Raw genomic sequence first — 26,734 nt, forward strand, 5'->3', positions numbered from 1 at the left:
CAAGGAGCCACCTGCAGCCCTCTCCCCTCCACGGTCTTTGAAGCTAGCCAAGCCCATTTTCCAAATACGCCGGCTCTGGGAGGTGGCTAGGAAGCCCTGTGTGCCTCTTGGGAAGCGCATTTGGCCGACCCGACTTTCTAGATGGCTTCCTCAAAAGGCGCATCTGGAAATGAAATCAATGCACATCTGATACCCTAGTTTTCAAGTTGCAAAGGAGGCTTAAAAAATGGACGAAAGAGCGAAGAGCAAGTTTTGCTGAATCTGCAGTATAGAAGGATGATTTCCATATCGCTGTTAAAACTTAAGACCCAGACAACTGAAAGGCAACATGATAGAAGTACCGTATTTTTCGCTCTATAGGGCACACCGGACCATAGGGCGCAGCTCGTTTTTAGAGGAGGAAACAAGAATATTTTTCTGGTTTTCCAAAGCCCTGGTGTTGTTGTTTTTTTGGGAGGATCAGCTAAAAGTTTTGCAGCTTTTTTGCAAAGGGAGAAAAGCAAAGCTCCTTTTGCAAAGGGGGAAAAGCAAAGAGGAAAAGCCCCATTTTTATGGGGTTCAGCTCACATTTCTGCAGCTTCTGAAGGAAAGGGAGTCATTTCTACAGTTTCCTGACAGATAATCTAATCAGCCAGTCCCATGTTGCTGGGGAAACAAACAACCTCCCTCTGCAGCACATTCAACAAAGGAGGGCGGGGCTTCAAGGGAGCCGGGACTCTTATCTGTCTCCCGATCTCTTGCTGATCAGCTGCTGAGCGGGGTCCTTTCCACACCCCTATTTCTCTTTGTAAAATAAAAAGCATGATCCTCTTTTGGTCCCTGGGCAATTCAGCTCCAGGGACCACCATTCGCTCCATAAGATGCACAGATATCTCCCCTTAATTTTTAGGAGGAAAAAAGTGCGTCTTATGGAGCAAAAAATACGGTAGGTTGAGAAAATATTTCCTCCTGCTCTCCTGCCACCATAACTTGTAGACATCTAATGAAGCTGAATGCTGAGACGTATTTTCAGAAAAAGGACTTCTTCACGCAGTGCATTTAACCTATGGAACTCCCTGCCGCAGGAGGCAGGGGTGGCCACCAGCTTGGATGGCTTGAAAAGAGGATGAGACAAATTTGTGGGGAAGGAGAGGGCTACCGATGGCTACCAGGAAGGATGACTCTGCCCTGCCCTCCGACTGAATCCCAGTTGCCGGGAATGGCACGACGGGAGAGTGCTGGTCTTGTGTTCGAATCCTGGTCGCTGCTTTCCCACAGGCGTCTGGTTGTGAGAACAGGATGCTGGCCTGGACGCATCCCTCCACCCTCTTCCTAGAAGCAACAAACAGTCCCTGGTGCCTCCTTGCACATCCTTCTGCGCCTCTTCTCCCCAGGGAGGGGGAGCGTAAGTGTCGGCAGCCAAGGAAGGGGCGTGTGCGGGGAAGAGGAGAACAAAAGGCCTGGAAGGGCATGAATGAGAGGAGGAGACACAAAAAGCTGAAGCGTTCTCTCTCTCCTTCCTGCCTCTTGCCTGCGTGTCACCCACCCCTGAGGCCCTTTTCTACTTAAGGATGTGCAAGGCAGCTTCACGGAGATCCGCGCTTCGCAAAGTTCATGCCAGCTCTTGATAGCAGCGGCCAAGGAGGGTGGTGGGATCTGCACTGGCGCTGTGAAGCAGGAATAGGGAAGGCATCATCCCGTTAGGCAAAACAACAGCCCATGGATCGCGGGAGAGATCTGTAGCCGAGGCGATAAATTCTCTGCCCAGACACGCCTCTGTGTCCTTCCTCATCAAGCATCAGTTTGCAGATTTCCTGCAGCCTCCGCCTCCCAGTGCACAGATTCTCCTGTTGTTTGTGCATCCTTTGCCTGTTGTTCTTGTTGCCGCAAAAGGCTGTAGTTGGGAGGGGGGCCCTCTGCATTGCATCCACAACGTCCCAGATTCGGATCCCAGGAGCCTCTTAGGGCTGGCAGAGAAACCCGGGGAGAAGGGCTGCTGGTCAGGGCAGACAATAATGAGCTGGACAGACATAAGAGGAGACTGCTGGATCAGGCCAGTGGTTCATCTAGTCTGGCATCCTGTTCTCACAGTGGCCAACCTTATGGAAAACCCACCAACAGGATTCGGGCACAAGGGCAACTCTCTCCCCTCCTTGCAGTCTCCAGCAAATACCGTGTTTTTCGCTCCATAAGACGCACTTTTTTAGCTGGTCCTCAAAAAAACAGGGCTTTTAGAGGAGGAAAACCAGAAAAATATTTTTTTCCCTTGTTTCCTCCTCTAAAAACGAGGTGGGACCAAAAAAATATCGTGAAAATGTCCATTTGTGTAAGCAATTTTTTTCATTAGCTACTGGAGTTTAATATATGAGATAGACTCGTGACATGCAAAGGGAGATATGTCAAGCCTTTGTTTGTTATAATTGTGATGATTGTGGCGCACAGCTGATGAGAACCCCAAATTCACAATCTCAACTTGGGGGTTTTCGTCATCACAATTATAACAATCTCGTATATTAGTTTCACCTTTTGAGTTGAATTACTGAAAGAAATGAACCTTTCCACGATATTCTAATTTTTTGAGTTTCACCTGTAGTGTTAGGAGACAAGGCTGAAAAAGTTACCGCTATCCACTTTCCCCAGACTATTTGGAGACTCCCGCAGATCCTGTTCTGGTCCTTTAATTTTCAAGGGACAGTTGCAGACATTCTGGGACGTGAGCCCCAAAGCACGCACGTCTACAGCCCATGACTGCAAGCTGCCCATCTGCTCACCAGACCCAGAATCGCAAAAATGTGGGCGACTTCCTTTTGGTGCGCCATCGCTGGTGTGGCGTTTCGTTCAAGCTGTTCCTCCTCTTGGACTCCTGTCTTTGTTTTCATTTTATTTTCAAAATACAGGAGAGAAAGAGAGAGGGGAAATCCAGTGGAACGCTTTTATTTGAAGCTGCGTGAGGCACCAGATCCCCCGGTGTGCCTTTTCTTTTTCATAACAATTTGTTAATTTTCCAAAAAGATAACATCAAAAGTAAACATAAAAACAACAATATATAATGAAAAAGGGGGAAAACCCATCATAAACCATAATTTTTGCTTGACTTCCCTCCCCTCCCCCTAGTGGTTTCATAATACTTCTTCACGCATGTCCTTATAACCTTATAATCTTAAAAATGCAATTTTTAAACCTTGTTCATCTTAAAATAATAATAATAATAATAATAATAATAATAATAATAATAATAATAATAATTTTTTTTATTTATACCCCGCCCTTCCCTGTCAAAATGGGCTCAGGGCAGCTAACACCAATAAAATCACAACAAAAACATAAAACAATTCAATTAAAATACAGATTAAAATACAATTTAAAATTTAATTTAGACTGCAGCCTCATTTTTAAGTAGCCCACCAATAAGAATATAAGAGCGTTTAGCAAAAAAAAACCCAAAAAAAACCCTAGAAAGTACCAGTAAGATAAAATTAAGCAAAACTAGCATATATTTAAAGAACCAGAAAGGGAAGTTGAGGGAAGTCACAGGGTGGGTGGGGGGGAATGTGGCTTTTTTGTTTTTCTTCTTTTGTGTGTCAAATGTGTTGAATATTAAATTGCACAACCTAATAAAAATTTATTTGAAAAAAAGCAAAGACACAAGGAAGCAGGAACTGCAGAAAGAGGGAACAAGGCAGCGTTCCCTTTGCAATGCACAAATTTCCCACTTCCCACAAACGCCGCGAGGAAGTAGCAAAGCGGAACCTGCAGAGCCATTTCGAGGAACCGGGGGCAAAAGTTGTTTTATTTATTTTTAGTGACTTAAATCTAAGCAAAAGGAGCACCGATTTGGAGCAAGGCTCATCTCTTTAAAACGGAACAACCACCCAAAAGTGCCACAGTTTAAGAAGGGTATCAGCGAGCTGGAAGGCGTGCAGGGGGGGCCTGATGAGGAACGGTTGAAGGAGCTGGGTATGTTTAGCCTGGAAAAGAGGAGACTGAGAGGAGATAGGAGAGCCATCTTCAAATATTAGTGAGCCCAGTTCTTGACACTGTTTCTGTAGATGCAGCATAAAGGCTTCCCAGTCTTTTTTGAAGTCTCCTTTGTCATTGTCTCTAAGTCTTCCTGTAAGTTTCACCATTTCTGCGTATTCCATAATTTTAACTTGCCGTTCTTCCTTCGTTGGTATCTTACCGTCCTTCCATTTTGGGGCTAGTAATATCCTAGCCGCTGTTTGGCATACATAAATGACTTCTTCCGCACTTTCGGCAATTCCCGCCCTATAATACCTAGCAAGAAAGCTTCTGGCTTTTTAACAAAAGTTATCGTAAACATCTTCTTCAGTTCATTATAAATCATTTCCCAATAGTTTTTGATTACATTACAATTCCACCACCTATGATAAAACGTACTTTCTGAGTCTTTACTTTTCCAGCACTTATTTTATTTAAGTATTTTTATTAAAGATTTCTTGATTTACAAAGGTATGCACAATGTCTCTCTCCGTATTTTTTACATGCATCATTTTTACAAATCAGTTTCATTTGTTGAGACATTGGGAAGGAAGAAGGGGGGGGGAGAGGTGGACAGGGGGGGGAATTTCCAGCAAGAGTTTGTTCTGTACATCTTTGTAAGTTTAACAGGAGCCACTTACCATCGACTTCCTTGCGTCTTTGGAAGACGTTCTGGGCTCTGGGGCGATAACCGAGGCTTCGGTCAGAAGGGTTGCCCCCCTCCCTCACTTTCTCTGTTCTCTCTTTCCTTTCAGTGTGCCGAGATTTTGCCGTCCTTGAGGATCACACTCTGGCCCACAGCCTGCAAGAACAGGAAAGTACGTCTCGCCTGGCGGGTGAAGCTGGGTTCTGCGATATACATTTCACTACAAAAAAAAAAAAATCCTTCCAGTGGTAGCACCTTAGACACCAACTAAGTTTGTTCTTGGTATGCGCTTTCGTGTGTATCTGAAGAAGTGTGCATGCACACGAAAGCTCATACCAATAATCAGGGCATCCTGATCAAGTTTGCTGGTGACACCAAATCGGGAGGGGTGGCTAATACCCCAGAGGACAGGATCACACTTCAAAATGACCTTAACAGATTAGAGAACTGGGCCGAAGCAAGCAAGATGAATTTTAACAGGGAGAAATGTAAAGTACTACACTTGGGCAAAAAAAATGAAAGGCACAAATACAGGATGGGTGACACCTGGCTTGAGAGCAGTACATGTGAAAAGGATCTAGGAGTCTTGGTAGACCACAAACTTGACATGAGTCAACAGTGTGATGCAGCAGCTAAAAAAGCCAATGCAATTCTGGGCTGCATCAATAGGAGTATAGCATCTAGGTCAAGGGAAGTAATAGTACCACTATATTCTGCTCTGGTCAGACCTCACCTGGAATACTGTGTCCAGTTCTGGGCACCACAGTTCAAGAAGGATACTGACAAGCTGGAACGTGTCCAGAGGAGGGCAACCAAAATGGTCCAAGGCCTGGAAACGATGCCTTATGAGGAACGGCTTAGGGAGCTGGGTATGTTTAGCCTGGAGAAGAGAAGGTTAAGGGCTGATATGATAGCCATGTTCAAATATATAAAAGGATGTGATATAGAGGAGGGGAAAAGGTTGTTTTCTGCTGCTCCAGAGAAGCGGACACGGGGCAATGGATTCAAAATACAAGAAAGAAGATTCCACCTAAACATTAGGAAGAATGTTCACATTCTGAATAATGTTTTTTCATAGGGTGCGGTTGGGGCAGTGGAACCACAAGGGGTGGAAACCACAGTGATTTCCTCCACCTTGCGGAAGCGGCCAGCGAGAGAGTGGGGTTCCCCTTTGGGCCGCAGCCAAGAGGGTGTTTTAGCCGAATTAAATGTGCCCGTTCTTGTGCCCTCTTTTTGCAGTTGAGCATCATTTGGTGACCAACGTTCAACGCCACCGCCTGGTGCAGTACGACTTGCAGGTGGCCAAGCAGCTGCAGGAAGAGGAGGACCGCAAGGCACGGGCCCAGATCCAGGAGCGGCACAAAGACCTGTGAGTGTGTGGGATGCGGGGGCCGTCTTGTCTCTGGGCCGCCCCCTCCCTGGTTTAGCTGGGCAGAACCAAGCGGGGCCTGTTGCTCTGCCTCCAGTCGCTCCCCGCTGCCCTGAAGACTCTGCCGCAGTTTGGCTTTCCCAACCTGGTGCCCTCCAGATGTTCCGGACTGCAACTCCCATCGGTGCCTTTTTAGTTTAGAGGAAAGGGGTGACATGATAGAAGTTTATAAAACCATTTATGGCATCGACAAAGTGGGTAGTTAACACTAGAACTTGCGGAGATAGAATTGTGGAGTTCATAACTTTTCCCTTTTCTTGCAAGGAATCCTATTCGGAATAAGGGAATTTCCCTTTAAAAAAAGGGAAAAGTTGACAGCTATGGTGGTGTTTGCAGAGACCCCAAGGGTCGTCTAGATCAGGGTCCCCCAAACTTGGGTCTCCAGCTGTTTTTGGACTACAACTCCCATCATCCACTGCTTCTATGTAGGGATAATGGGATTTGTAGTCCTAAAACAGCTTGAGACCCAAGTTTGGGGGACCCTGATCTAGTCCAACCCCCTGCAACGTAGAAATCTCATCTGAATCTCTTCTTGTGAAAGTTTACGTTTGACATTTCGGGACAGGAAAAGAAAGTCCTTCCTCAGGCAGCATGTAGTTAAACTGTGGAACTCCCTGCCACAGGAGGCAAGGACGGCCACCAACTTGGATGGCTTTAAAAGAGGATTAGACACATTCCTGGAGGAGGAGGAGAGGGCTATCTATGGCTACAAGCCAGGATGGCTCTGCTCCTTCTGCAGCTGGAGGCAGCGACGCTTTTGAAAGAGGTTCGCAGAAAGTGAAACGGTATCTGTAACTCGGCCTTCCCCAACCTTGTGCTCTGAAGGCATTGCATGGGGCAGGGGTGCTGATGGGCACAACAGAAGAAGAGCTGACTGGATCTGGCCAGCGGCCCCTCTAGTCCAGCCTCCTGTTCTCACAGCAGCCAACCAGATGTTTGTGGGAGACCAGCAAGCAGGATTCGAACACAAGAGCACTACTCTCGCCTCCTGGGGATTCCAGCAACTGGAATTCAAAAGCATCGCTGTCTCCATAGTTTAACTATACACCAAAACATGGCCCCCTTCCAACCTTGTTTCCTTCCTGTGCCACACACACACACAACCCGGCCCTACTGGTAGAAAGGTAGCTGTTTTGTCCGTAGATAGAACAGGTTTTAGGTAAAGGTAAAGGGACCCCTGACCATTAGGTCCAGTCATGTCCGACTCTGGGGTTGTGGCGCTCATCTCGATTTACTGGTCAAGGGAGCCGGCGTACAGCTTCCGGGTCATGTAGCTGGCATGACTAAGCCACTTCTGGCGAACCAGAGAAGCGCACGGAAATGCCGTTTACCTTCCCGCCGGAGCAGTACCTATTTATCTACTTGCACATTGACGTGCTTTGGTGGGCAGGAGCTGGGACTGAGCAACGGGAGCTCACCCCGTCGCGGGGATTCGAACCGCCGACCTTCTGATCAGCAAGCCCTAGGCTCTGTGGTTTATCCCACAGCGCCACCCGCGTCCCACAGAACAGGTTTTATTTACAGTCAAACCTCGGTTGTCGAACATAATCTTTTCCGGAAGCCCGTTTGACTTCCAAAACATTCAACAACCGAGGCGCAGCTTCCAATGGGTTGCAAGAGTTTTTTGCACTCAAGCAGAAGCCGTGCCAGACGTTCGGGTACTGAAAAACGTTAGGAGGCCAGGGCATTTACTTCCAGGTTTTCGGCATTCGGGAGCCGAAACGTTCCAAAATGGAGCTGTGCGAGAACCGAGGTTTGACCGTATCATTTCTATATAAATTAATTAATTTCACCTGTGCTCCCCTTAGAATATCCTGAGGGGCCCTGGAGGCCATATGACTCCTTGGTTGAGAAACTCTGTGCTAAGGGTTCAAAAGTTGCGCCGGAAGAAAAAGTCGCATGAGTTGTATTTTCCGTTTATAGAGTGTCTCCCATCTCGGTCGCTCATCTCTCAATGTGAAGCCGGGGTCCTGGGCTGCATTTTCTCCCTGCCTCCCCCCCTCTATTCTCTCTCTCCCTCTTCCCACGGACGCCCACCCCTAACCTTTTCCCCCTCTCCCCTTTGTCTCTTCCCAGGGAGAGGCAGGACTGCGAGATCGCTCAGGAAATTCAAGTCAAGCTGGTCATTGAGGCAGAACAGCGGCGTCGGCAGGAGGAGGACGATGAGGTCAGCCCTCTGGTGTCGCGGGGGGGGGGGGGAGAAGTGACTGATCTCGGGCCAAATCTCACGTCTTTAAAGGAAAGCGGGGGGAGAACCGTCACCAGAGCACAGAAGTCGGTTTTTGACTTGTAGCCATGCATGTCGAAAACGAGGTTGTCAGGAACTTGCCCCCAATAAACGAGTATTTCTAGGTGCGGGGAGAGTTTGGTGTGCATTAAGCTGCGTTTGCTGCGGAGGCATCAGAAGGAACCAGCAGACTGAAAGCAAATTTCATTTAATTGCAGAGTTGGAGGGGATCTGAAGCAGGGGTCCCCGAACTAAGGGACGGGGGCAGGATGCGGCCCTGTCGCCTTCTAAATGCGGCCCAGGAATCAGCATGTTTTTACACGAGTAGAATGTGTGCTTTTATTTAAAATGTATCTCTGGGTTATTTGTGGGGCATAGGAATTCGTTCATTTTTTTTTTTTCAAAATATAGTCCGGTCCCCCCACAAGGTCTGAGGGGCAGTGGACAGGCCCTCTGCTGAAAATGTTTGCTGATCCCCGATCTAAAGTTTGCATCGAGTCCAACCCTCCCTCTCAAGGTTTCAGATGCTCCTGGGAAGCCTGATCAACAACTCCTTGTCTCTTGTTACATTAGCATTTCTTTATATGCTGCCTTTCAGATAAAAAATCCCCCAAGAATAAACAGGTGCAATAATGCAAATGCAAGCAATAGAAATTCAAAGCACTTCAACACCTTTGTAGGAACTTAATAGCATCTAGCTCAGGATTCCCCAACTAAGGCCCGCGGGCTGGACGTGGCCGGAGGGACTCCATTATCCGGCCCACAGCGACCCCTGCCGCCCGCTCTTACCAGTGCAGTGTGGCACAGTGCAGCTGCCCACTTTCGGGTTGGCGGAGCACCAGAAATAGCTTGTGCGCATGCGCAAGCGTCATTTCCAGCACACTTCTGGGTTTGCAGAGACCTGTGCGCACACGCACAAGCTATTTCCGGCGCTCCGCCAACCCGAAAGTGTGCCAGAAATAGCCTATGGGCGTGTGCTCCCCTGCCCTCCCACCTGCCGTGCGATCGGCGCTGGAGGAACCGGCCCGAGGTCAGGTAAGTTTGGCGACCCCAATCTAGCTTATTTTTAGTTGCTGTTTTGTCAATATTGTTTGATCAATTATAAAGGCCTTATTGATTAAGTCCTACACTGCAGTTGTGGTGTTTAGCTTATGGTTTTAGTTGTCGGTTTGTTAATAGAGGTTTATAGATTGCAGTTGTTTGGCTGGCGATTTGCTAAAAAAAAAATATACTATTATTTATGCTGCACTCGCCACGTTCTGCTGTGTTGTTATCTCTAGTGTGTAATCTGCTTTGGGGTTTGTTTGAATGAAAAGTGGCATTAGAAATACAATCCACCCATCCCTTAAAAGCCAAACACACCCATGGTCCTGTCCAAAAAGGCAAAATAATGATTAATAATAATAATAATAATAATAATAATTGTTTATTTATACCCCACTCCCAACATAATATTAAAAACATGAGAAAAGATCAAACATTAAAAACTTCCCTAAACAGGGTTGCCTTTATTTCTTTGACATCTGATGGGAGGGCGTTCCACAGGGCAGGAGCCACCACCAAGAAGGCCTTCTGCCTGGTTCCCTGTAACCTCACTTTTCACAGGGAGGGAACTACCAGAAGGCCCTCGGAGCTGGACCTCAGTCCCGGGCTGGATGATGGGGGTGCAGACGCTCCTTCAGGTATACTAGGCTGAGGCCACTTGGGGCTTTCAAGGTCAGCAGCAAAACATTGAATTGAGCTCGGAAATGTCCTGGGAGCCAATGTAGGTCTTTCAGGACCGGTGTTATATGGTCCCGGCGGCCTCTCCCAGTCACCAAAGAACCGGCAAGAACGTTACCTGCAAAAATGCCAGGGTTTGACATCTTTCCTTCCTTTAGGACATTGCTCGGATCCTGCAGCAGAAGGAGCTCCAGGAGGAGAAGCGTCGGAAGAAGCCCCACCCAGAGCCCTTGCAGAAGAGCACCTACGATGAGGGATACTACCCGGAAAGCAGAGGTAAGCGGGACGTCCCGGAGGGCTCTAGAACCGGGTGGTTTTGGGGTCCTCACCACAGGCCCAGAAGGCTCTACATTGCATCTTCGCCTTCCAGCCTGAGAGGTTTTGTGTCTGCTTGTGGGTCGCAGCAGACACCAGAGTTGCCTCCGCCAGGTCTGAACGACTCTTTGAACTCTGCCGAGTTTCCGAAACCTCCGGTGCGCCTGTTGACCTGTTGTTGCTGCTGCCGGGGCTGCACGGATATGTTCCCCTCCTCTTTCTGAGCTGAGCTTCGCTTTGAGAAGCACAGGCAGTCATCCTGGGGGGCTGAGGGGTGTGCTGCAGGTGGGATGTGGGGCCCTCGCGCAGCTCCCGACCCCGCCGCTGCGGGGGTTGAAACCATAAGGGGGAGCCCCTCATAGCATGGAGTCGGAAGGGACCCCCAGGGGTCTTCTAGCCCAACCCCCCAATGCAGACCTCGGCACTGATTCCGCCCTGTGCCTCATCCTGGCGAGGGGTGTTCTCCCGCTTTTATTCTGGGAAAGCGCTGGAGGTTTCTCGTTGAGTTCTTGTTGGAGGAGGACGGGATGCAATGAGAGCCGGACGGATCCTGAATCGGGGACGCTTGCAGGACTGCCTTTCTGATCACCGTCTCTGGAAGGATGATTGCTTCAGACAAGAAATTGCAGAGGCTTCTCTTCTCTGAAATGCTTTTGCGATCAAACGCGCCGTGACCCTGAGGATTTCCGTGGGCACCAAATTGCCGATTTGCTTTCTGGTTGCTGGTGGCGGCGCCTCTGCCTTGCCCTCGTTCGCACGTCCACACAAACCTCTTTTTCTTCAGCTTGCGTGTGTCGGGAAAGCAGAAGGTTCTTGTAGAGGTCTCTGCCTGCTTGTTGATGCTCCAAAACCTAAGAGGAGCCCGCTGGATCAGGCCAGAGGGAGCTCCTCTAGTCCAGCATCCTGTTCTCGCTGTGGCTAGTCAGATACAACAATGCGTTGTTGCAAGTACAAGAGTGATCTCTCCTCCTCTGTGAATTCCTCTCATCCTCTTTTAAATCCATCAAGGATGGGGGCCATCACTGCCTCTTCCGGGAGGGAATCCTAGAATTCCAAAGTTGGGAGTAGGGCCGGTTTTCAGCATCGCAATAGATCGACAACTAAACATCGCAGTATATTGATACGTCACGGCGACTGAAATAAGGATGGAGCTGTGCATTGCACAGGCGTCGTGAATTTTGCCGACGCCTGCTCCTGTGATTTGCTGCCGACTTCACGAGACGGGGGAGAGCTGAGGTGGCAGAGTTAATGGGCTGCAGGAATCGAGAGAAGCCTTGGCAGGCTCCACAGTTTCCCCCACATTGTGATTTTTGCATTGCACAAAATTAGGGAACTGATATCACAATACCTTGGTTCTCAAAGTTAATCCGTTCCGGAAGTCCGTTCCAAAACCAAGGCGCTCTTTCCCATAGAAAGTAATGCAAAGTGGATTAATCCGTTCCAGACAACCCCTAGAACAGCAATTTAACATGAATTTTACTATCTAAAGAGACCATCGATCCATAAAATGAAAGTGATAAACAGTATTCCACCTAAACATTAGGAAAAACTTCCTGACAGTAAGAGCTGTTCGACAGTGGAATTTGCTACCAAGGAGTGTGGTGGAGCCTCCTTCTTCGGAGGTCTTTAAGCGGAGGCTTGACAGCCATCTGTCAGGAATGCTTGGATGGTGTTTGCTGCTTGGCAGGGGGTTGGACTGGATGGCCCTTGGGGTCTCTTCCAACTCTAGGATTCTATGAGTATTGCAGCCATACAATCAATCAATCAGTAGCTGAACTGGGTTCCACACAGTCACAGAAACACAACAAAAGAGCCGCAAAAATAAAAACGCAAAATAAATAGCAGAAACAGCGTAACACTCAAAACGGAAGTATGGCGCTCAAAGCGGAACACTGACTTCCGGGTTTGCAGTGTTTGGGTTCCAAGTTGTTTGCGTACCAAGGCGTTTGAGAACCAAGGTACCGCTGCATGGGCTTCAAACCAGTTTTGGATGATATATCAATACATCGCCCGGCCCTGTTGGGTGGGGTCCCATAGGTCATCTAGTCTGACCCCCCCCCAGCAATCTAGGGAGCTCCATAGTTTGTGCTGGGTTTTCCCACCCTAGTTGAGGAAGAAGGGCAAACCTCCCCCGCCCCCCCCCCCCCACCTCCCATTTTTCTCCAGATCTGTGCTTATTCTTAACAAGGCAACCTCAACCCGCCAGATATTCCTCCAGCGCAAGCATCTTTTGCATGCAAACTAATAATGCTTCCTTGGACTGGAGTGGACTCAAAATATCACATGAGCTGTTAACCCAATGCGGCCACCTTTGGCTTGTGTTGCCATCATCACCGACCTCTCCTGCCGCCGGAGATGGAGATCCCTTCAGCAGGAGTCGCTGGAAACTGAGCCCGTGAGCAGGGCTTGATTGATGGCCCCTCTCCCAGGTGAAGGGGGCCTGGGGTGCCCTTTGAGCTGCTGGGCAACCCCCCAAAACCACCCCTCTCAGAGAGACCCCTCTCAGAGACCTGATTCACGGGGAGAGACCGCAGCTCAGGGTTAGAGCACCTGTGTCTCCACCTGAAAGCAAATAGATAGAACCAATTCCGATGACGGGGAAATCCGAAACTGACGGGACCAGAGATTCTTAGAGGACTGGGGGAAATTTGGAAATTAATTTGGAAAACAACCGTAAACAACAAATTACGCTAGTAGGGTTTGCAGGGAGTTTTGTAAGGTGGATGATAGGAAATGTTACGAAGAAAATTTTGGAATAGGATAATTACCGGTGGTTATGACTGTATAAGTAACAGTGGAATAATGAAAATACAAGATTAGATCTGGGAAATGGAAATCTCTAGGCGTGGCAGAGGGAAGTCCAAAAACGTCGTGCAAGATTTGAAGAAATGTTAAATGATGTATGGGAAATTTATGCAAAATTTAATAAAAAAATATTCATATATATATATATATATATATATATATATATATATATATATATATATATATATATATATATAAAGAAAGCAAATAGAAGCATAAAATGGCAAAGTTGGAAGAGTCCCCCAAGGGTCATCTAGCCCAGCTAGCCCCCGCAAAGCAAGAGGCGGTGGCTGACGTGGAAGACCCCCCCCTCCCCGCTTGAGACCTTGCCAGTCAGAGTATGGGGCTTAGCGGACCAACGATCTGTATCAGGCAGCTTCCACTTTCCCTCTACTGCATTAGCTTTGCTTCCTTCGCATGCTTTTCCTCATCCGCCTCTGAGCCTCCTGGCCTTTCCTTTGCTGCTGCTGCTGCTCCTTCTGCCGCCGTCCCCCCTTCCCCGCTTGCATGCCATTACGTGGGCCGTTAACCTGTGTGTCGCTAACCCATCTCCCTTGTTTGTCTCTCCCCCACCCCCTTGACCAGACCACTCGTGCGGGAGCCCCCGGGAGCAGGCTAGGCCTCGCCAAGCCCGGAGCGGCGAGAGGGAGCCCCGGAGGCCGAGGGAACCCCAACGGGCGCCCCCTCTATTTTCTGAGGGGCTGGACTTGGAAGTCCTGGGGAGCTCCTCGGAAGTGAGGCAGGCCGGAGGTGGCCGGAGGGACAGCAGGGAGAGGCAGGAGAGGAAAAGGGGCGGCCGGGAGAGGCCTCGGAGACCTCCTTCGGACACGGGGGAAAGGAAGCCGTCCAGCCAGGAAAGACATTGGCGGCCTTCTTCGCTCGTGCTGGACGGGGAGGTCGAGCCCCCCGCAAGTAGCGGCATGGGGCGGAGAGAAAGGAGGCCAGGGAGCCGAGAGGGTCGCCGCAGGACACCCCCTCTTCCCCTGGACTGGGAAGACGAAAGGGTCCGCCTAGACAGCGGTGCCAGGCCCCGTAAGCCCCGGGAGAGGCGGCCCCCTAGCTCAGAGAGGTCCCCGCGGCCGAGACACCTGAGCACCGACTGGGAGGAAGGGCACCGGCTCGGCCACAGCTGTTCCCCAGACCCGGATCGCCAGAGGCGACCACCCTGCGAGGACCGGGAGTCGCCCAGGCCCCCCTCCCGCGACCCCAGGCTGCAGGACCTGGAAGCACCAGCACCCCGGAGAGGCGGCAGGAGGGACGACGGAGAAAGGGACCACTGCAACGGGGCAAGCGCCTCGCCCTCCTCGCACTGCGCCAAGGAAGCCGATGCCCGGCACCCTAAGGATCCAGGTAACAAGGCGTCTGCGGTGGGGCACTGATTTCTGGTGAAGGCATCCCTGCAAAATCTCTCCTCCTCTGGTTCTGTTGGAATTGAATTCAGTTTTAATTTACGCAAGCTCGGTTCTAATTTGAGACTGTTGCTGTTTTGACTTTTCCGAAGTTTATTGTTGTTGGCTGGTGATGTTGCGGCTTTTGTCTTTTTTGTAAATTGCTTGTAAATGGTGTTTGCTTGTTTTTTTTAACAATCGAGCGGTGTATACATTTTACGAAATAAATGAAACGGTTTGTGCTTAGGCAACCCACAAAACGTACACCGGGTAGAGAATCCCACCTTCGTTTGCGTGAAAGTCTAGCTTCAGGTAGGAACACGTTAAGTGCAAATTTGGAGTGTGGCTTTTGTTTCTGTGGGTTGGTTGGGTTTTTTTTTTCTTTTTAAACCCACCAGAGTCTAATTCTGGCCCTGTTAGTAATGTTCTGCATATTTTATATGAGCTGGAGAACTGTCAGATTCCGACTGAAGGAACCTTTCGTCATTCTGATATATATATATAATTTTTTTTGGAATCTCTCTCTGTTTGGCTTTCCTGGTTCATTTTCCCTCCAAGCTGAAACGGAGGGCAGTCTTGAGCCTGAGAACAAAGGCCGTTCTGTCAGACTGGGACACAAGATGCAACAGGACTTATTTTTTCCACACCGGAGGAAAAAATTAGGCGTTCTTGGCTTCCATGCCGACAGCAGATTTGCTGCAGGCCAAGCGCTAACAGATTGCAAACGAACTTAGAACGGTATACTTAGGAAAACCATATTCCTGCCGCGATGCTTTTCCTGGTTGCGCAGTGACATTTTAATCGGCCGCTATATCTTGGAAACGGCTGTGCTTTGGATGGTTTTGCAACATTAGCGCTGGGGAGATTTCTGTTGCTCAGTGCACTCTTCTGTTGCTCGCCCGTTATTTTCATTGTGCTGAAACTCAGGCAGCTGCTTCCCAAATGATAAAAACACACAGGCCCTCGCCCAAAGCAGCTGGCGGTCGTGAAACGGCACCGATTCGAAGACTCGGAGCCGGCCCCCCGCAGCAAAATAAAGCCGGTTTTCCAAGTAATACCTCTGGAGCAGGCATGGAAGGAGTGTTGTCCTCTTGGTGGCTGTTATGCTGGGATCCTGTTCAGCATTGCAAGGGATCGCGGAGCCAGTAAGGTGGAAGTTCGTAAAAGGATTCATGGCATGGAGAAGCTGGCCGGAGAAAGCTTTTTCTACCTCCCTGCAATGGCTGTGCAAATTGGCCATTTAAAAAAATATTTTAAAATCCCCATAATAGGCTTAGTGACAATGCTGAGCTGCCTTCTCCGGCCTTCCAGCTGTGTTGAAAGGGTCTGATGGGAGTTGTAGTCTGGAGGGCACCAGGTTGGGGAAGGCTACGGCTTGTGCAGCGCTTTCCTGAGTGCCCAGCAAGTGCTGCTCTCTGTGTTCGCTGGAACAACGACCCTGCAAGGTAGGTTGGTAAAAAGAACAACTCTGGGCCAAGTCCCAACAAAATCTTGAAAGCACAACAAAACGTCAGACACTTAACACTTCCTACACTGGCCTGCCTTCAGATGTATTCTGCAAATCAAATCGTTGCTTATTTCCTTGACATCTGACGGGAGGGAGTTCCACAGGGCAGGCAATAATTCCACAGGGTGGATACTCTTCTCGCCCCCATGTTGCAGGTGCGTGGCGGGGGGACGGGGGACTGATCTTTGCCATTTTCCACGCACGCTGTTTCGGTGGTGTTTCCCCCTTTCGGTTTTGCGATGTGTGCCGCGGCCGAAAATAGCTCCCGTCTATCTTGTGAGCAGATGCTCGCATCCTCTTCCTGCTGCTGTTTGCTAATCATAGCTGGCTCCCTGTTGCAACCCGAGACGCCGCCAAGGCTGTGCGGGAGGAGGGCGGAAGCCCCGTTCATCGGCCTCTTTGCAGGCTTCTGGAGTTACTTTCCAGGGAGGCTTATTTAACCGAGGCAAGTCTGTGCTTTCCTTCTGCCCCCCGGATGCTCCTGGAGGTTGGAGCGAAGCCCTCCAGCCCGCCTGGACCATTTTTTTTAAATTACCTTCCACATCTGCAGCCTGAGAGCATGAGAGCATCTATGGCTCACCTAGGCCAGCATCCTGTTTTCACAGTAGCTGACCAGATGCCCCAAAGGGAAACCCGGAAACAGGATCCGAGCGCAAGAGCTTTCTCTCCCTTCCTGCCTCGTTTCCAGAGATTCAGGAGCACTGCTGCCTCCGACTGTGGAAGCAGGGCAGGGCCATCATAGGTAGCAGTCGTTCATAGCCCTCTCCTCTGTGAATTGGGTGGGGAGAGACCCCAAAGTGCACACAAGACAACTGGCTGCCCTGTGTTTCGAGCAATATCACTCCTTGTGACGGGTGACTTGGCAATTGTGTGCCTGCAATCCTAGAATTGGGACCACAAGGGCCATCTAGTCCGACCCCCAGCAGTGCAGGACTCTTGCCCAGCATGGGGCTTGAACCCATGACCCTGAAATTAAGAGTCTGAGCTCTTACCAACTGAGCTATCTGGAAGCCTCTCAACTGGGCAGAAAGTCACCCAGGAAGTTGCCTGCTGCTGAGTCAGGCTGGCCCATGCAGTTCTGTATTGTCAACACAGGCAGGCAGCCATGGCTCTCCTGGGTTTAATAATAATAATAATAATAACAACAACAACAACAACAACAACATTATTTATTCCCTGCCCATCTGGCTGGGTTTCCCCAGCCTCTCTGGCCGGCTTCCAACAAAAGATTAAAAATACAATAAAACGTCAGACATTAAAAACAGGGCTGCCTTCAGATGTCTTCTAAATGTCAGGTAGTTGTTTATCTCTTTGACATCTGATGGAAGGGCGTTCCACAGGGCGGGCGCCACCACCGAGAAGGCCCTCTGCCTGGTTCCCTATATCCTCACTTCTCTCAAGGAGGGAACCACCCAAAGGCCCTCGGAGCTGGACCTCAGTGTCCGGGCTGGACGATGGGGTTGGAGACGCTCCTTCAGGGATACTGGGCCGAGGCTAGTTTTAGGCCAGAGGCGTTTCCAGCCTTGCCTGGAGATGCTGTTGGAGATTGAGACTTCCGCATGCAAGGCAGGGGCTCTGCCGCTGAGATTATGGCCCTTCCCTTGGACGGGGTGGACCGGGGTGGGATGGCGTAGGTCAGTTATGGAGGAGGTGTGTTCCATGGAGAAAGTTGCAGGTGGGCAAGGCCTCTGCCTGCATCCCTGGGGAGATGCTCTGAAATGGAAAGATGGACCAACATCGAGCAGTCAAGGTGTTTGCCTTCTAGGGCTCCACGCAGCTCCTTTTTGCAGCCTCCAGCCCCCGAAAGCAGAAAAGAACACACAGAACATAAACCAATGCACGCAGTCTGCGTAACTTGCATTATCTCGGTGCAGAACTTCTCTTTGATTCGTGTGGGTGGCTCTGAATTTAGCTGCCACATTATTATTTCCCCTTCCGTGAATGAGAAATGTGGCTTCTCGTCTTTTAAGGAACGAAACCGCGGGGGGCGAAAGATGCCAGTTACCTCAAAGGCCGCCCGGCAGCTCCCCAGGACCAGGAGTTGTACGATGCAGAGATCGCCCGGAAGCTGCAGGAGGAGGAGCTGTTGGTGAGTGGGACGGATTTGGGCTTCATCCCAGAGACACAGAGAGAGGGGGTGGGGGTGGGGGTGGAAGTGACTCTGAGTTTGGAGCCCTGAGCAGCATTCAGTGGCAACAAGCAGCGCTGGGTACCATAAGTGTTTCAACAGGACATGTTTCACTGTGATGCAGCAGCAAAAAAAACCCTAATGCGATTCTAGGCTGCATCAACAGAAGTTGAGTGTCCAGATCAAGGGAAATTATTGTCCCACTCTATTCTGCCCTGGTCAGACCAGACTTGGAATACTGTGTCCAGTTCTGGGCGCCACAGTTTAAGAAGGATGTTGGCAAGCTGGAAGGTGTGCAGAGGAGGGCGACCAAGATGATCAAGGGACTGGAAATCAAGCCTGATGAGGAACGGTTGAAGGAGCTGAGGGTGTTTAGCCTGGAAAGGAGAAGGCCCCAGAAATGATATGATAGTTGTTGTTGTTGAGTCGTTTAGTCATGTCCGACTCTTTGTGACCCCATGGACCAGAGCATGCCAGTCTCTCCTGTCTTCCACTGCCTCCCACAGTTTGGCCAAACTCATGCCAGTCACTTCGAGAACACCATCCAACCATCTCATCCTCTGCCGTCCCCTTCTCCTTGTGCCCTCCATCTTTCCCAACATCAGCGTCTTCTCCAGGGTGTCTTCTCTTCTCATGAGGTGGCCAAAGTCTTGGAGCCTCAGCTTCAGGATCTGTTCTTCCAGTGAGCACTCAGGGCTGATTTCTTTAAGGGTGGATCGGTTTGATCTTCTTGCAGTCCATGGAACTCTCAAGAGTCTCCTCCAGCACCATAACCTCCACCAAATATCTAAACAGCTGTCACATGGAAGGTGGATCCACCTTGTTTTCTGCTGCTCCGGAGGGTAACCAAAGGGTTCAAATGACAAGGAAGGAGACCCTGTGGGGGTCATCTAGTCCAACCCCTGCAATGCCGGACTCACAGTTAAACCATCCCTGACTGGCCAACTTCTGTTTAGAAACCTCCAGTAATCCCCAAAAGGGATCAGCTGGAAAGAATCGCAGCTAACTAACCATGCCTGGGTTGCTTGTTTTAAAAATTTTTTTGCTCTTCCTCTTGTCTCCTCTCCAGGCCAGCCACGTGGACAAGAGAGCAGCGCAGGTCGCCCAGGACGAGGTAGGCATTTGCATATGCAAATAAGGGAATGGGGAGTTTGTGCCTTTGGAGCTGAGGAGCCAACTGGCTTTCTGAGATCTTTGCTTCTTAGTTGGGCTCCGACTCCATACTCTTTCCAGCTGATCTCCCTCCTTTCCCCCCTTTGTGTTCAAGCTCAGGCTTGCAAATATCTCTGCGTAAGGAGCCTGCCAACAGCTCATCCCTTTGCTTCCTGCCATTGGCTGCCTCTCTGCACTCCCCCCCCCCAAAAAAAGCTGGCCTTGCTCAGAGCCAGACCCAAACCCCTCCTTCCGCCATGCAGGGAAGGGATCCTGGCAAGACCCCCTGTGTGTCAAAAGGCTCCCAGGAGGCAACATGCCTGCAGGTACAAAACGATGCGAATGATGGGAATTGAACAGTGATGCAAAAGCAAGTGGTGAAAGAGGCGAAAGCATTCCAACAGTATTTTTTTAAAAAAAACAAAACCCCGAATGCGTTCATGCTGCTGCGCAAAATTCGAAGAACATTCCCCGCAAAAAAAAGTGAAGATGAGCATGTCGGAGCCACGACTTTGCCTTACGAGCATCTCTGGCAGGGGGAGAGGAGCAAGGCAGGTGGAAAAGCGGGCAGCCTTCCATGTGGCTTCGCCGCTCCCCAAGAGATTTATTTTTTGGTGGTGCAGGGAATACAGCCCATTTTTCCGCGCGTTGGAGAGGCGCCCGGGAGAGTTTTCTGGCTGAGGGAAAGTGCATGGAGGGCAGAGCGGTGGGGCGGATGCAAGTCTAGGGCTGGGTGGGGGAGCCAGTGGCGTAGGAAGGGGGGGCAGAGGGTGCCACTCTGGGAGGGGGCGACGAGATGGCCCCTGCCTCCCCCCAGGTGTACAGCGGCCGAGGGCACGGCGTCCGTATGGGCTGCTGCTCTCTCCCGCCGTCCGTACGGGATGCCACCCATGCGCAGTCCGGGATACCACTCGCAAGGCGCATCCCGTACGGACTGCGCATTTGCAGCATTCCATATGGAGTGTGCATGTGTGGGATGCCGCACAGGCGCCGCCCCGGGTCCCCGGGGGGATGACAAAAAATAAATTTCGCACCTGGTACCATCTGGGCTTGCTATGCCAGTGGGGGGAGCACAGCCCTAACCACATTGGACAAATGTGGGTCTTGTCTCTGCTCCGATTGCCAGGGCGGTGAATCCCATCTTACCACTTTGGGCCTCAGTTTGGACCCATTTTCTTGGCAGCTTGCATGTAAACAGGGGTCCCCGTCCTGCGCCCCCGAGCAGTTCAGATCCGAGACGCCTTTGGGCGCAGATGTGTTGCTTTCAGCTGGCCAGTCAGGGGAGAGGAGGGTGACCTATGGACGTGCTTCACCCTCAAACCCCGAGGCCAACCTCTGCAACTTGTCCCCAGGTGTGGGAGGCCGTGTTTGCGGCTGAAGGACTGGCCTCTGTTCTTTTCAGAGGCTGCAGCACTTGCCCAACTGGCTTGTGCCCTGTAGCCACGCATAGCTAAACTGTGGAACTCACTGCCGCAGGAGGCGGCGGCGGCCCCTCGGGTTGCTTTGAAAGACAAATTTGCGGTGGGTAAAGCGGTCAACTTGCTCTGTCTCCACGACCGGAGGCAGCAATGCTTCTGAATGCCAGTTGCTGGAAACGGTTGAATCATACGGTTGGAAGGGAATCCGAGGGTCATCTAGTCCAACCCCCCGCAATGCAGGGTTCTAAATTGAAGCATCTTTGACGAAAGGCTTTCTGCAGGAGGGGAGAGCGCAGTGGTGCTCAGGTCCTGCTTGGGGGATTTCCTTGTGGGCATCTGGTCGGCCGCTGTGAGAAGGAGCCCAGCTCCCTGGCCGCCTCTTGGTTCCTTAAGATTCCTAAATGGAGCCTCCATGGGCAAAGCCAGCCTACCTTGAGCACAGTGGAGCTCTTCCTCTCGCATCCTGCTGGAGGGTTTCGGCCCCTGTGAGGATGCTGGTCTAGGTGGGCCCCTCTTGGGCCCGATCCACCTGCCGAGCTCCTTGCAACGTTCTTGTCCTGCTGTTTCTGCTAGGAAATAGCTCGCCTGTTGCTGGCGGAGGAGAAGAAGGCTTACAAGAAAGCCAAGGAACGGGAAAAGTCTTCTCTGGAGAAGAAGAGGCAGGACCCAGACTGGAAGGTGGGTGCCGCGTCTTGACTTGACTTTGTCTCTCTTTGCCGGGAGAGGAGATGCCGGGCGAAACTCTCTCCCACGGTGATTGGTTTAATCTGCCCAGGGCAACCCAAAGCGATTTACAGCTAAAACAGTAGACAGAAAACCCTGCACAGGTACATTGAAGCCAAGAGGAAAGAGAAATCCATTAAAAGCATCCTGAAGGCCAAAGGAATTACAGCGGTATCTTGGTTCTCAAACTTAATCCGTTCCGGAATTCCGTTCCAAAACCAAAGCGTTCCAAAACCAAGACGCACTGCTTTCCCATAGAAATTAATGCAAAATGGATTAATCCGTTCCAGACTTTTAAAAACAACCCCTAAAACAGCAACTGAACATGAATTTTACTATCTAACACAGAGGTAGGCAACCTAAGGCCCGTAGGCCGGATCTGGCCCAATCGCCTTCTCAATCCAGCCCACAGACAGTCAGCGTGTTTTTACATGAGTAGAATGTGTCCTTTTATTTAAAATGCTTTTCTGGGTTATTTGTGGGGCATAGGAATTCGTTCATTTTGCCCCCCCCCCAAAAAAAATATAGTCTGGCCCCCCACATGGTTCCAAGGGACAGTGGACCGGCCCCCTGCTGAAAAAGGTTGCTGACCCCTGATCTAACGAGACCACTGTTCCATAAAATGAAAATAATAAACAATGTACTGCAGTCACATAATCAATCCATCAGTAGCTGAACCGGGTTCCACACAGTCACAAAAATGAAACAAAAAGAGTTGCAAAAACAAAAACGCTAAATAAATAGCAAAAACAGATAGACCTCAGCGGAACACTCAAATCGGAAGCAGAACGCTCAAATTGTTAGTTTAAATTAAATTATTATTCTATTCTATTCTAAAACGGAGCACGTTTGGCTTCCGGGAAAAGTTTGCAAACTGGAACACTTCCTTCCGGGTTTGCAGTGTTTGAGTTCCAAGTTGTTTGAGTCCCAAGGTAGCACTGCAGCCTGATCCTCTTTTAAAGGCGTCCCAGTCGGTGGCCCTCGCTGGCTCCTGGGGCAGGGAGTTCCACAGGTTAACTCTGTGCCACGTGATGAAGGACTTTATTTTGTCGTGTTCCAGTCCGAGCTGACCGTCCTCCTCTCTCTCCTCTCCCCAGCCCGACACACACAAATTGGTGCGCCCGAGGTCAAGGGAAGGTCACGAAGGTCACCGGTCCAGAAGCGACAAGCCAACGAGGTGAGAGGGATCCCCGGTCCAGGGGTTGAGCCTCCCAGCGTCCAGGAGTGCAGCTGGGGAAGCCTCATCTGGTCAAATGGCCTAGGTTGTGAGGAGGCCACGATGGCAGGATCCATTTCTGGACTTGTAACCTTCTTCATCTGCATCCCTTCGGGTAGAAGGGAGTCACCTTTTCCCTGGCACCTAGCTTTCTAAGTGCGGGGAGGAAGGTTGAGCCAGCCGAGATTCTACCTGCAGCGCGCATCAGATGGCGGGTAGCTCATCTCGGCAGAAACTTGTCCTGCTTCCCTCTCAAGCTCAGCCACCAGATTGTCACAATATTGTGTCCTGCGCAACCGCTGGCGCTTGGTTGGCATTGTGTGAATGTTTCGCAGCGGGTGCAGAGTGCTTGGGAAAGCTTTCTGTGCGCGGGGTTAGGTCCCATTTTACAGATGGAGGGACTGAGGCTCAGTCCTGTTTGTTTCATAAAATTCACACGCCGCTTGACTGTAAAGGGGGGGGGCAGCAGAGACCCTAGAAGCAGTTTACAATAAGGTGACCCGCAAAAACCAATTATTTAAAACACTGAAAATGTGGTTGGGAGGGGGGGGGATCCATCTGTACGCGGTCCCTTTGGGGGAAAGGCTTTGCAGGGTCAACCTTCTGGGGTGGGGGGACAGACCGGCCAATGGATCCTTTTCCCAAACCGTTTCCCTGCTCTCTTTCGCCAGGCCTCCCCCTCCGCCCTCCGAGGATCTGGACCATCTTTGTAACCTTACAAGCCAGCATAACTTGGCACATCAAACACCCAGACCAGAGCCTTCTCAGAAAGGTGAGGGGGGGGCAGCGTCCCCACCCACTCGGTGGAATAACCGCACTCCTTTTCGGTCTCCAACTTGCTTATTTTTAGAGTGATATTGGCGCATCTAGATTTAACATCCGATACCTTTTCAAATGTGTTTGTGGGGGAGGCTGTGGGTTACTGACTTGTTTCTGTTCTTGTTTTTATTATGTATTTTTTTGGGGGGGCGTTTCTTGTATGCTTCTGTTGTGAACCGCCCTGAGATCTACGGATGAAGGCCAGTAGACAGATTTAATTAATCAAAATAATATTCCGGCATCCTGTGGCCAACCTGATGCCTTAATGGGAAACCAGGGAACAGAACAGAAACGAAGGAGCACACTCCTCCTGGAACAACCCAGACAGATTATTATTATTAATTATTTTATTCATTCATTCATTCATTCATTCACTTCCAACAACTGGAATCCAGATTCATTACCGTGATCATTCCTTGCTTTATACTTGATGTTGCAAATGTACTTTTAAAATTTCCAAAATACAGAGCGTTCTTAGGTTGTTGTTTTTTTTAAAATAGTATTTATTAGTTTTCCATTTAAATACATCCAATTAATAACAAATCAAATCCAATCATAATCCAAATCAAGGGAGGGACACCAAATTACGACCCTAATTAATTAATTAATTAATTATTAAATTTCAAACAGACTTCCCATATTCTGGACCTTTGAGATTCAGAAGCGTTCTTAGGGTTTTGATCCAATCTGGGAATCTGCCAACTATATTGCTGCTACAACATAGTCGCAAGGCATACCCTCCATCATTCCGCATTGTTCTGAGACCACCAGGTGCAGGGCGGTATATTAATAATAATAATAATAATAATAATAATAATAATCCTGGCTAGGAGCCATCAACAGCCCTCTCCTCCTCCATGAACCTGCCCAATCCTCTTTCAAACCCATCCCTGCCAACTCCAGTGGGAGGGAGTTCCACAGTCTTATCTAAGTGAAGAAGCGCTTTGTTTTCTCTGCCCTGAATCGCCCACCTTCCTTGGATGCCCACGAGTTCCAGTGCGATATGAGAGAGGGAGAAAACCTTTTCTCTGTCATCTTTTCTCCCCGCCCGGACTCCCTACATGAATGCCTATCGTTTCGCTTCTCGCTCTCCTTTTCTCTGAACTGAAAAGTCCCAAACGCTGCGGCTTTTCTTCAGCGAGAGTCTCTCCATCCCCATGGCCATTGGGCTGCCCTTTTCTGAACCTTTCCCAGCTTTTCTGCAATATTGTGGGGGGGGGGGGGTTTTTGGGGGGGGTGAGGTGACCAGAACTGCATGCGGTCAGAAACGGTGGAGGTAACTAAAAGTCTGTGCTGATGGAAAGGCTGGTCTTTCTCAAGGGAGAGACAACCAGAGTCTCCTCCCCACAAATGCCCCCCCCAAAAAAACCGGGCAGATTTCTTCATCACAAGGCAGTTTCCTTTCTGCAGAGGTTTTGCGGAGAGGCACAGAGGTCCTGCTGCAAAATTTAAATTTAAAGTGTCGGTCTCTTAAGAAAGCCAGTGCCATGGGCCATCTCTCCCGGAAGCAGGAAAGGGAGATGAGGTTTGAGCCGACTTTGTGTGTTTGTGTGTCAGGCCGGCCTGTGAGATGCCAGTTGTCGTTCCCTCGTTGTGTTGCACGTAGGGGGAAAACACACACACACACAAACAAGCAGGCAGCTGTGGGAAGTCTGTGGTCTTTTAAACAGGAAGGACAGGCAGGAAGGACCGATCTGCTAACCTAATTTATTTATAGAAATATTTATATACCACTGTTTCATACAGATATCAAAGCAGTTTTAATACAAATGTACAGAAAGAAGCCACGCAAAAAGTTAAAAACAGACGCTAGTTAACTTAGATGTAAGAATTTTTAAGAACCTCAACATGTTCTTGTGTTCTTTTCTAAAACATGTTGATATATACAGCACTAAAATAATTGCATCTTGATTTTCCACAATAGTTTGATGCTCTTGTCAGGACAGCAAGGGGAATGAAAGCAACTTAATATTTCTCTTTCTTTCGTTTGCAGGTTACCACTATAAGCAGTAGGACGTACGAGGCAATTTTTATTTTTGCTGATACTGACTCTCTTCTGTAGCAAACTTTGCTGGAATCCTTCCTGGAGATCTCCTGGGTTCCTCCCAGCCTCCAAGGATCTCCTGGGGGGTGGCCTCCTTCCTGAGCATCGCAGCATCCACAAACAGTGCCTCTTCTTCAGTCTGTTGAGTTTCCTCCCTCCAGTCTCCTGGGCAGGGCAGTTAAATCTTGCTTTCGTGGGGGGGGCAGCTTTTTCACAGCCCATCTCTCCCGTTGCGCATCTTGGGGTTTTGGGATCTCGTAGCGCCATCTTCCGGCCTCCACTGCCCAACGAGGATCTCGTGGGGCTGGGGAGAGGGCAGCCAAAATGGGTCGTAGGGTTGGGAGGGATCCCCAAAGGTCATCCGGCCCAACCCGCTTCAGTGCAGGAACCACAGCGCGGGGAGGCGGGGGGGGGGAATCCCTGACAGAGGGCCGTCCAACCTCTGCTTAGAAACCTCCCATGAAGGAGAGCCCACCGCCTTCATGATGAAGGGAGCAGGGGAACTCCCCAGGGAGGAAAGGCTGTGGTGTTTGGGGTTGTTTCTTTTAATGGGGGAAAGGTGTGATGGAGATGTCCACTACTTTGCAGGGTGCACAGACACAGTGGGGACAAAGAGTTTCCCCCCTCCCTCTCTCGTAATTCTACAGGTGAAACTTGAAAAATTAGAATACTGTGGAAAGGTTCATTTCTTTCAGTAATTCAACTTAAAAGGTGAAACTAATATATGAGATAGACTCATGACATGCAAAGCGAGATATGTCAAGCCTTTGCTTGTTATAATTGTGATGATTATGGCGTACAGCTGATGAGAACCCCAAATTAACAATTTCAACTTTGGGGTTTTCATCTGCTGCACGCCATAATCATCACAATTATAACAAATAAAGGCTTGACATATCTCGCTTTGCATGTCATGAGTCTATCTCATATATTAAACTCCAGTAGCTAATGAAAACAATTGCTTACATAAATGGACTTTTCCACGACATTCTAATTTTTCGAGTTTCGCCTGTAGAACCCAGACGCCTCTGACTGATATTCAGGAGATTTCAGGGCAGACAAAGAGGAAGCGATTACAGGGGGTACCTTGGTTCTTGATCTCAATCCGTTCTGGGAGTCCATTCAGCTTCCAAAACGTTCGAAAACAAACGCATGGCTTCAGATTGGCCCCGGGAACAATGCCGACAGCCGAAACAGACGTTCGGCTTCCAAAAAAC

At 49.8% G+C, this 26,734-nt stretch overlaps 1 protein-coding gene across 2 annotated transcripts in view; it reads left to right on the top strand.

Annotated features, from left to right (window-relative positions):
- The window catches only part of CCDC50 (coiled-coil domain containing 50), a 38,974-nt gene extending 13,317 nt beyond the window's left edge, over nt 1-25,657 (top strand). The window contains exons 2-11 of one of the 2 annotated variants that reach the window (XM_033150931.1): nt 4,734-4,796; nt 5,864-5,993; nt 8,130-8,220; nt 10,161-10,278; nt 17,988-18,106; nt 19,215-19,259; nt 21,289-21,393; nt 22,536-22,615; nt 23,326-23,426; nt 25,467-25,637. In XM_033150931.1, the coding sequence (XP_033006822.1) occupies nt 4,734-4,796; nt 5,864-5,993; nt 8,130-8,220; nt 10,161-10,278; nt 17,988-18,106; nt 19,215-19,259; nt 21,289-21,393; nt 22,536-22,615; nt 23,326-23,426; nt 25,467-25,486 (872 nt within the window). In that variant the 3' untranslated portion in view covers nt 25,487-25,637. Of the gene's footprint in view, nt 1-4,733; nt 4,797-5,863; nt 5,994-8,129; nt 8,221-10,160; nt 10,279-17,987; nt 18,107-19,214; nt 19,260-21,288; nt 21,394-22,535; nt 22,616-23,325; nt 23,427-25,466 lie in introns of both variants that reach the window. The other variant, XM_033150932.1, reaches the window with a different exon arrangement.
- Nucleotides 25,658-26,734: the final 1,077 nt, after the last annotated feature.

Source organism: Lacerta agilis, chromosome 5, assembly GCF_009819535.1.
Source record: "Lacerta agilis isolate rLacAgi1 chromosome 5, rLacAgi1.pri, whole genome shotgun sequence".
In the NCBI taxonomy this organism is placed as follows: Eukaryota; Metazoa; Chordata; class Lepidosauria; order Squamata; family Lacertidae; genus Lacerta; species Lacerta agilis.